Source organism: Phoxinus phoxinus (genome assembly GCF_949152265.1).
Source record: "Phoxinus phoxinus genome assembly, chromosome: 5".
NCBI classification, from domain to species: domain Eukaryota; kingdom Metazoa; phylum Chordata; class Actinopteri; order Cypriniformes; family Leuciscidae; genus Phoxinus; species Phoxinus phoxinus.
The window spans coordinates 28963010-28974459 of NC_136880.1; the positions used below are offsets into that span (position 1 = coordinate 28963010).

General features: G+C 37.5%; 1 protein-coding gene across 2 annotated transcripts; it reads left to right on the plus strand.

Annotated features, from left to right (window-relative positions):
• The first annotated feature begins 224 nt into the window (after positions 1 to 224).
• On the plus strand, positions 225 to 11359 carry stard3nl (STARD3 N-terminal like). Of its 2 annotated transcripts, none has more exons than XM_079612252.1 (9): positions 225 to 362; positions 2352 to 2636; positions 2809 to 2886; positions 7282 to 7359; positions 7536 to 7589; positions 7684 to 7801; positions 7951 to 8049; positions 9977 to 10032; positions 10132 to 11359. In XM_079612252.1, exons 2-8 carry the CDS (start codon positions 2433 to 2435, stop codon positions 10027 to 10029), a joined length of 684 nt encoding a protein of 227 aa, XP_079468378.1. In that variant the 5' UTR covers positions 225 to 362; positions 2352 to 2432; the 3' UTR covers positions 10030 to 10032; positions 10132 to 11359. The 2 variants fall into 2 exon arrangements, with proteins under 2 accessions (XP_079468378.1, XP_079468377.1); XM_079612251.1 differs by having other exon boundaries at positions 228 to 362; positions 7684 to 7825; positions 10132 to 11029.
• Positions 11360 to 11450: the final 91 nt, after the last annotated feature.

Sequence of the window (11450 nt, forward strand, 5' to 3'; positions counted from 1 at the left end):
TGTGTTTAATGAAGATTAAACGGTCTAGAGTCACTCGATTTTTATACTCTTTTTACCAGAGTACTTACATTTTAATTATGCATTGATATATATAGAAAGTTTAATCAAATTTGGTAAAAAGTTTTTATATAAATCCTACCTACCCTACCTTTAAATTAGAATTGTGGGCAGGACTGACGCAGTTCCGGATTCTACTACATATCCCAGAATCCCCTTTCCAAAACAACATCACACTATTTCCTGTCTGACTGAAACGAAAGTCATCAGGATCAGATGGTGCGGAATTTTCAGCGAGATAGATCCGCGTTGATTTATCGGTTGACTGTAATACAACGCGCACGTTTATAAGATTGCTCACCAAGGTAAGCGACAGGATCGATAACACACACATTTACTTTGATAAAACAATGCTAATGTGACAAGAAGCCGCTGCTGTTTTGCAGATTGATTGCCTCAAATGTAACCGGATACATTGTTTTCAAGAGAGATTGTTAGTTTAGGATTGCTTATTTCGCTTGTTACAGTTTTAGTTGGCAAAATAGAAATATGTGGTGCGCTATTATGACACTATGTTTCACATTTTGAGAAATTCTCGCTGGGTTTCCTGTTATCCTGTTGTATTATCATGGCAGCTAGCCCATAGTGTAAATTGGTTGGGCAGAGCTATGAAATAAACACTTCACAACACAAACACAGACGAACTAATTTCAGTTAATTGGCTTGTAAGTTATACTTAACTTACATTTTCCATTTCAGCTAGAGTCATAGATAAAGCAATAATGATAAATGTTCTATATTGTCATTAAGGGTAGTCCATAACTACATAATTTACAGCATAAATAAGTTAGTTCTCTTCTCATGTATTTTTAGGGGAAGCAAAAAATCCTGCCCAGTGTAACGTTAGTCATATGCAAACAATGCATGAAAATTCCTGTGCTCGTTATTTTTCGTTAAATTACATCAGCAAGAGGAACTTGTCCCACTAACCAAACAGATAGTTACTGTTCTCATAAACTCTTGCCTATTTTTAAACGTCATCTGGGGTACTTCCTGGTCTTCTTGTAGGACTAGATTTTCATGCTTAAGTTTATTTTATGAAGCCTAGTTATATTCACTTACTTTCTACAATAGTCTTTTCAATTGTGAGTAAAATTGCATTATATGAAACCTTGTTGATTTTAGCAAGATGAATCCACTTAAAGACATTTTGTTGATAGTTTTGTTTTTCAGAATTGTCTTAATTTAGGTACAAGTTCTTGTCTGTTTGATCATACATTATCCTGCTTATTACACTGCTACTTAGCGAATACATAATCTAGACACAAAATATTGATTTGAGTTGTAATTAGCCTACTATCGGGGTGTCAGGTGTGACAGAACATCCCATATGAGCTGTCATTTATAAATGACAACCATGGGAAACGGTCGTTATTGTACATTCTTAACAAACACTTTTTTTGTGTGTTTATTTGTTATTGACCAATCAGAATCTAGTATTCCAGAGGTGCATGTTATAGTGCAACAGTGCCCACTTTTTCAGCCTTGGTTCTGGAAGGGGTTTTAAAAGTCTTTATTTAAGAGTTATTAGCTATGGGGTGAATCAACAATGACACAAAGAAGAATCTGAAAATTGGACAAAATATAGGCTACATGTGTATTTAACGTCTTTAATTAGGGAAAGAACTACAATCCCATGATTCATAGCGAATGACAATCAAATTAAAAACAGATAAATATTGTTTACACGCATATTGTGTTTAAACAACATACCCATATATGTTTTTGCTATTTGAATATATACACATACACAGATTGACTTGATTACGTCGTTCACAGTGCTACATTGGAGATTGCAGGCACTTTTTTTTCTTAAAATTTGATTGTTTCGATTCTCTGATTGGTGGAGATTTCTCTGCAAAATCATGGGTAACGTATAGCCTTTCACCAGAATTCTGCTTTTAAACAAGATTACTTTTAAAAAAAAATAAGTTGAATAAAGCAGGCTGATGGCTTCAGCAAAAGTAAATACCTTTGATCAACAACTTTGTAGATTACAGTAGGTCCATTAGTTAAATAAGTTATTGGTTAAAATCAATTCCCATTTGGAGAAAATGAATGGGATTTTTACTCCCGGAACCCAACTGTTGCACTCTTATAATTGGTGTTAGTTAATGTTTTAATAGTCCTTTCTTTCTTTTTTTTTTGCTTTTTTTTTAAGTATATCCACTTAGTACAGGATGTTTGGTGGTTTAGTTGATATGAATATGTCACAAAATCGTGATCATATGACAGCAATAACTATAAACCTTTGATCACTGTGTGAAAGGCCTCCACTTTCTGTGTCCTTTCAGAACTAGGCATGACTACAGAGTCTGACTCTCCAGAAGTGTGAGTGTGGATGGAGTGACACGAGTGGACGAGACTGACGAGTCATGGACAGCCAATGCAGCAGCAGTGTGGGGTCCCGGGCCACTATAGGGGGTGTGGGAAACATTAACTCCACCCTCATTTCTTCCCGTATTGAGTCCTATGAAGCAGGAGAGAAGAAGTGCATCTCTGATGTCCGAAGAACCTTTTGCTTATTCGTGACCTTTGACCTTTTATTCGTCACCTTGCTGTGGATCATTGAACTTAATGTATGTTGTGGTTTAGATAGATTCATCTCCAAAGTTATTTTAAAAATATGTGGATAAACAACCAGTTTAATAGTGATTCAGCTGCACAACATTTTGTATTATATATATATATATATATGTATGTATGTATGTATGTATGTGTTAATGATTTTTTCCATCTATATTCATCCAGGTCAATGGAGGTATACAAGAGCAACTGATGAAAGAGGTGTTGGAGTATGATTACCACAAATCTTTTTTTGACATATTTGTAAGTACTGGCCAATACACTGCACTCTATTGCATGGATTTCCCAAACTGGGGTTCACAAGCCTCTCGGTTGCATGAGTTGACGCAAAGTAATAATGAATTAATTCATAAAAATTTAAAATTTAAATAAGAAAATATATTTTTAAATAAAAACAAATTACAACAGTAATTACACTAATATAATAAAATTAGTCTTTCTGCTGGGCCTTAGGCCTGTCGCACCCCCAACGGTGCCTATGGTGGACTATGCATGGCAGGGGCATCCTCTTCCCTGAGGCAGGCCTAAAACCTGTCCGCATACCGCGCATATCAAGTCAAGTCAAGACAAGAATATTTGTATAGCGCTTTTCACAATACAGATTGTATCAAAGCAGTTTCACAGTATTAAATTAAAATAATAATAAAACGTCCATGTTTGGTAATGCTAATCAATAGTATTATTGATTGATTCATTAAGTTGAATATCCCCAACTGAGCAAGCCAAAGGCAACAGTGGCAAGGAAACGAAAAACTCCATCAGGTGACCTAATGGTGACCTAAAACTCCATCAGGTGACCTAATGGAGAAAAAAAAAACCTTGGGAGAACCCAGGCTCAGTCGGGGGCCAGTTCTCCTCTGGCGGTTATGAACTAGAGGCCGGATTTAACTGTAAGATTAAAACATTTATATGAATGCCTGGCCGAAGAGATGCGTCTTTAGTCTAGTTTTGAACTGGGATAGCGAGTCTGAGCAACGAACAGTATCAGGAAGGCTATTCCAGAGTTTTGGAGCTAAATGTGAAAATGCTCTCCCTCCTTTGGTGGACTTAGATATCCTAGGTATAACCAAAAGCCTCGAATTTAGTGATCTTAAAGAGCGCGATGGATTATAGGGCGATAGAAGATCCGTTAAATAGACTGGAGCTAAGCCGTTTAGGGCTTTATAAGTCAGTAACAATACCTTATAATTAATACGGAACTTTATAGGTAACCAATGTAGTGATGATAAGATCGGTGTTATATGATCATATTTTCTTGATTAGTAAGAACTCTAGCGGCTGCATTTTGAACTAAAGCCTGTTTTATGCTTCTGCGTCGAATCGACGGCGTACCCCCGCAGACCCTTCTGCGTCGAGGCGAACCCCTCTCCGCCCCCTTCGCCGTAGCTCGACGTGCACCTCCAAAAAATTTTAACTACGTGTCGAGGCGACGCAGACCACAAGGGCTGTGATACCGCCCCCCTAGCGTTCTCGCGGTGAAATGCACCGCGATGCAACACAACCCGACGCAGAACCATAAAACGGGCTACGGCGTGGAGTTGACGCAGAAGCATACAACAGGCTTAACTGTAGCTTGTTTATTGAGGATGCAGGACAACCAGCTAATAGAGCATTACAGTAATCTAGTCTTGAGGTCATGAATGCGCATATATATCATACCATGTGACTATTAACCTTTAGAGACATCAGAGAACCCTGAACATGCAAATGTGTTATAAAATGATTGAAATATCAATATAAAGTCTCAGGATATGCTCTTTAAATGGATACTCTACCGTTTTTTCATATTAAACTATGTTATTCCCTTAACTAAGACGAGTTGATACATACCTCTCTCGTCTCAGTGCGTGCACTTAATCGCTCTGGCGCGCCGCGACACTTTGATAGCACAGTTCATTCAATAGGGGCCAAGCAGAGAAGCTACCAAACACCTCCACGTTTTCCCTATTTAAATACAGTTACTCGAGTGGTGTAATTCGACTTGGCACTTCGACTTGGCGGAGTAATATCTTCGGGGAGAGGGAGCGGGGGCCGGTGAGAGGATTTTTCACGAGTGAAGATATTACTGCGCCAAGTCGAAGTGCTCCCAAGCACTTGCTATGGTATTCCGCCATACACTATAGTTTAGAAAAAAGTTTAGAAAAGCGCAACGTTTTGTTTTGCGTCACCGTCCTTGGTCGAATTACACTACTCGAGTAACTGTATTTAAATAGGGAAAACGTGGAGGTGTTTGGTAGCTTCTCTGCTTGGCCCCTATTGAATGAACTGTGCTATCAAAGTGCCGCGGCGCGCCAGAGCGATTAAGTGCACGCACTGAGACGAGAGAGGTATGTATCAACTCGTCTTAGTTAAGGGAATAACATAGTTTAATATGAAAAAACGGTAGAGTATCCCTTTAAAGGGGTGGTAAAGTACGATTTCACCTTTCTAACTTTAGTTAGTGTGAACTGTTGCTGTTTGAGCATAAACAACATCTGCAAAGTTACAACGCTCAAAGTTCAAAGCAAAGGAAGATATTTGCTTTTAAAGAAAAGGACTACAACAAACGGCTGGTAGGGACTACACGACATTCCTCTGGGTTTAGTGACATCAGCAACCCTAATGTACATAAACCCCTCCCCCGGGAACACGCAGTCCATGTTGAGAAGAGGACAAGTTGTTGTATAAGAGCACATCATAGACAGTACCGGTATATAAACTGGACACAGCGACCCCATAGGTTTCAACGGAGAAAAGTGAAGTCAATTAGAAGCACTCACTTCCTGATGGCCGGGCGAACTGCGCAGGCTCAAACTGAGCTTGACGACGTATGTGACGTGAGCAACCTGTCTGACAGTTTTCAGTCTTCTAGTAGCTGTGCCGAGAGAAATCTGAATCATTCCCTTCCGAATCTCGCAGAGACGGAGAGCGTGAGTATTAGCTGTCCATGAGCTAGCAGCAGGATCAACTTTATGACTCTCTATGGGCTTCTCCCTTGACTTTATCAGACTTTATGCCTCCACGTCCCCCCGATTGCTTGCGAGCTTCTCCGCCTGTCTATACGGTAATTTCTCGACTGTGTGACAGAGAGTCGCGTGGTTATGATGCAATTCTTTAGAAATAAATAATGGACAAATGGAGTCTTTAAACGCCTCAGATGTAAAGTTATTCGCTGTCAAAGTGACGACCCAAAATGAATGGGAGTCAATGGAATACTAACAGCAGGTGATGGCATGATAGCCAATGGCGGCCCCCGGGGAAGCTTCGGTTTCTGGCGGATGGATTACCCTCTTGGAGTACATTTGTGACTCAGGTCAAACTTTAGCATCCATCTTTTCACATGCAATAGAAAGTCACTCTGTGTGCATCTCACAACAGTTCCTATACGAGCGATTACCTTGACAGAATATGCTAATTGAAGATAGTTAACTCCACATCAGCAACATAAGTTCATCAACTAACCATTCAGAGACGTCCTGTTGCATTCTACATGCTGTCACTTCTTCTTGAGTCTCTCCATCTTTTAACTCCGTTTTAACATTAAAGGCAGAACAGTTTCTGTCATTTTAGTGTGTGTCTGCCTGAGGTAATCGCAGCTGCTAACACACACGAGCTCTTGAAACCCCGCCCTCTGCAGCAGCTCATTTGCATTTAAAGGGCCAGACACAAAACAGTGCTTTTTTGCAAACCCACAAAAAGTGACAACTTTAATATGCTATATAAAAATATCTGTGGGGTACTTCTCACACACGCTCTGGGGACATCAGAGATTTATTTTACATCTTTTGAAAATCGCATTTTACCACCCCTTTAAAATATACTTTATTTTGACTCTTAGCATGGAAATTACCAACATTTAAGATGTGATTTAAGATGAAACAGGTGTGGTAAAATTTTAGGGTCAGTCCATTCCACAGTTACCTTTTCAAAGATGACTTTTCTCTCTCAACGTAGATGACCTCACTCATGCCTCTTTCAAACCACAAGGTTTCTGTCCAGGAAACCCTCATTATTGATCTTAAAGGGATAGATTACCTAAAAATAAAAATGTCATCATTTGCTCATCCCCATCCCGTTCCAAATGCGTGTATGACTATTTTTCTTCTGTGGAGGAAGATAATTTGAAAAATGATTTATCCATATAATGTTTTTGTTCATTGTTGTACAAAACAACAGACCTTACTGACTTTCATTATGTGGACATTTTTCAAAGTATCTTCTGTTGTGTTCCACAGAAGAATGAAAAACATACAGATTTGGAACGACATGGTGGGTGAGGAAAAGATGACCTAATTTAACTCTTTAACCCTTCTATCTTGGGTCACATGCTTATGAGGTGCTTCTTTGATATACAGATTCAGTTGTTCTTTTGTGTTTAAAAGCTTTGTTTTAGATCCTTTAAATGTGCGAGTTTCTGCCTATAAGTTTTAAGACGGCTTGGTATTTGGAAAATAACCCTGTAGACTTCGCCCTGTAAGATGTTCCAGTCGTTTTGGAAGTGTTACCTGACCGCAATCTTTGAACAGAAGTTTTTAACAAATCTTTCATGAAATGTTGATAAACCGGTTTGAAAGGTAGATGACACATTTAAGTGTGTCGAAATGTACTCTACTGTACAAATGTTTGAAGACTCTTATGGTTGTATGTTTTTCTCCTCAGCTCTTGGCTGTGTTCCGCTTTGCAGCCTTGATTCTTGCGTATGCAGTGTGTAAAGTGCGTCACTGGTGGGCCATTGCGGTAGGCAGCCTTTACTTTACATTCCTCCACCAGAGGGCACTGTTGCTATACTCATTAATAACTTGCTGGAACTTGGTTTCAGCTGCTTAATCAAACTATTAGACTGAGCTTCACATAAACATATATCTATAAAAATGTAAAAGATGAAATATGTAATGATCATATCTTCATTACAGATAACTACAGCAATCACCACTGGTTTCTTAATAGTGAAAGTAGTTGTATCAAAGGTATGAGATGTTTTTTATTCAGCTTTGTTGTTTTTTTACATTTGAGAATTACACACTTTTTGCATTGACCCAAAAATGTTCTTCTTTTTTCCAGCTCCTGTCTCAGGGGGCGTTTGGGTATTTGTTACCCATCATCTCCTTCATTTTGGCATGGATAGAGACGTGGCTGCTGGACTTCAAAGTCCTGCCCCAAGAGGCTGGTGATGAAATCAGTGAGAATCAAATATCTAAATACAGTGAGACAAGCATTTACAAGCGGTATCAGTGAAGGCTAATGGACGCAGATGACATTATAACTCATTTGCTCTTTCAGTGTGTCAGTATCATTGTCTTTAGCAATCATGTGTGTCCTGTGTGATAGGATATCTTTCAGTGCAGAGTGTGCCAGATCGAGAACCTCTTTTATACCCAGGACCTGTTTCAGAAGGCCAGTTCTACTCTCCTCCTGAGTCCATGGCAGGTAATGGCTGACTAAATGCCCAATACAAGCCGGACAACCATGAAAATGGTTCTCTGGGCTGCATGGAAATCTAAAATCATGTCTTTTACCAGTTTTTTCTGGTTCTGGCGCTTAAAAGATTAGTGAATCAGCTGTGTAACATTTTGTTCTTATTGATGTCTTATTTTTATGTTTAGTCATAGTTTATTTAAACTGAGATCACTCTTACAAATGAGAGATATAATGTTCTCACCACATTTTTACAACAGTAACAGACATTTAATTCCAGGAAATGCCACTGTCAGAGCTCAGGTGCACTGTGGTGAGCGCTAGAGATATTCAAGGATAAATGTATGTATTTAGAGGTGCACCAGTATTAAAGCACCCAAAAAAATATTTAAACCATTACCGTCTCCTATTAATAAATTACAGTGTGCATTTTGCGCCATTATCATTTTATGTCTTATACACTTATACATATATTTAAAAAAAATATATATATATATAGCATTTATTTTATATATATATATATATATTACTCAAATTTAACATTAGTTTTTCATGTTAATCCGCAACATTTTTGCTAACAATAATTCATGTCAACTATGCATATCCTGCACCCATTTTCACAATGTTTGTCCATTTTCCCCCATTTTTTATTTTCTTTTTGGTCCATTGAGGACTACAGTGTGGGGTACAATTAGATCAATTTGATCAGTCAGTTAAATTACTTTATAAAGAAATGTCCAAATGATGTTACTCTGAACTTAACTGATTCAGACTAAATTCATTTTATATATACCGGTATACATATACACACACACTACCATTCAAAAGTTTGGAGTCTTTTGTTTTTATTTAGTAATTATAAGTTTATTTCAAATAATTGCTGTTATTTAGTACTTTTTACTCCTCAAAGAATACTGATAATTAAACATTGATAATAGTAAGAAATGTTTTATGAGCAAATCTGCATGTACAGGTGAAATCGAAAAATTAGAAAACCGTGCAAAAGTTCATTAATTTCAGTAATTCATCTTAACAGGTGAAACTAATATATTATATAGATTCATTACATGCAAAGTGAGATATTTCAAGCCTTTATTTGTTACAATTTTGATGATTATGGCTTACAGCTTATGAAAACCTTTTCATAATAATCTAATTTACATATTATAACAAATAAAGGCTTGAAATATCTCACTTTGCATGTAATGAGTCTATATAATATATTAGTTTCACCTTTTAAGTCGAATTACTGAAATAAATGAACTTTTGCACGATATTCACATTTTTTGAGTTTCACCTGTACATGCATTGCACACTGAATTACTGTTATGCAGATATTTTACAGTGTTGCTGATCTATCTGTGGATTCACTAATTTATCTTCAGGAAATTTCAAAATATGCTCTTGTTTATTTATTTATTGACTTGTATTGTCTTGGTAGATTGATTTGTTTTACGCTTCGTGACAAATTAAATCAGTTGTGTCCAGTCCATTGGGTGCATCTAAACACTTTTAGACATTTGCTATGTGTCCCTTTATATTTAATACACTCATTTAAAATGTTCGCAAATGTCTTTGCAGTGCTCTACTATGCCTTTGTGTGCTATAGATTCACAGCATGAAAAGGTCACTTTTCTGGGCTGATTTTATTCATACATTTGTTGCTCATCTTAGTAAACAAAGCTTCTGAAACAAAGGGAATGAATACTTACCCTAACGATTTTTATTCACTTTTATATTTTTGTTAAGAATATCTATAATTGTTTTTAGTGCTTTGAAAAACAGCACAGGCAACAAAATGATGTGTACTTTAGTATTATGAGAAAACAAGTATGAAACATCCTTGTATTTTCGGCCTGTTTGTTGTGTGCAAACAACGACATGTTCATTCCTACAGAGATGTTAAACACTCACTAAATATGATCTTTTGCTTCTGTAGACTCTGACGAAGACCTTGATGATAAACATGATATTGAGAAGCCCATCGTCTAGCAGGTATTCAAAAACTATGAATAATTATTTTATCTTTTTTTTTTTATTCCTCCATCTGTCTCAATCTAACTAATAGGATTGTATTTGATTTGTTGTTATTAGGAGCTCAGAGTTAACACTGACTTCTGGAATACAACAGCCTCTTCCAGCGCTGCTCGACTTCGGGCTGTGTGTCTTAATATGGGTTTGTGTACGTGGGTTACCAGAACTAGACAGTCACTCTGCCTTAGATCCACCATCGCCATGATCAGCAGTTTGTCACACAAGCTCTTTTTTTTGTGTGTGCGTCACTGAACAAAAACCTATTCTGCTTATGCAGCACTGATTGAAAAAAAATGAAGAACTTTAATGTGTATTTTGAATTTAATCAACAAATAATACCTGTGTTGACCACGGCATTTTGCTTTTTTTTCACATGACACTCTTCAACTGCTTCTGTGTAACAAAACGACTGCCGTCTCACGTGTTCATGCAGTAAAGCTCCAAATGTGTATTAACACAGTGTTACGCCTCTGATCTCACATGCATCACTGGAGAAGAGCTAAATGTGAATAGCAGTAAAGTCTCAGGTCTGCACTGCCACTCTTTAGTGTGTGAAGATTTTATGTTTTCCGGTTTAAATCTCTTGCGTTCAGAATGAACCGAGAGACTATAGAGACTCGATTTACTTGCAAAATAAAGGACTGGCAAAGTTTTGCATGAAAAGCACTTCAATGAAGAAATACGACATGTAATGATGCATGGATATGTAATACATTTTTATGTTTTTCTTTGGCTCCTCTTCAGTAAGCATTCTTAAACAAAATCATCTTAAAATAAATCTACTTCCTGTTGACTTGTGCCATGCTTACTGAATAAGGGCTTATGTACCTCTGGTCTGGGACCTTCGGTTTTCTATGAATATATAAATCTCCATGTGTTTCCATCACAAATATGCAGGATAATGGCAGATTGTATGTTCTTCTTTCGTTGTGTATTAAAACAATGTTTTTATCAAATGTGTGTGTTTCTACGCATGGGTTTTTACAGACTGATAGCGAGGGGAGCGGAAACCCCTGCCGAGAGTCAGTTTGCGCTCTCACGGATGCTGGAGTCTCTCCTCGCCCACAAATAACAGCTTAGATTAACAAGACAAACAGCCTGCAGCCGCTAATAACTGATCAGCCAATCATGCTGTGGTTAAACTGCTGCATGTTTTCTTTCCAGTAAGCGCCTCCGCTTGTGGTGTGTACATACCCGACCACATTTTCCTACCGCAGCAGTTTCAATCTCCAGCGTGATGTTTTCAAATTCATGTCTGAGGTTTTGATCTTTAAACTTCATTAAAACAGATATAAGAAATGCTCTTTTTTATTATTAATTTAGCTAAAACAGTAAACCATATAAAGATGTAAAGTATTAATAGATTAGAAGATTATTCT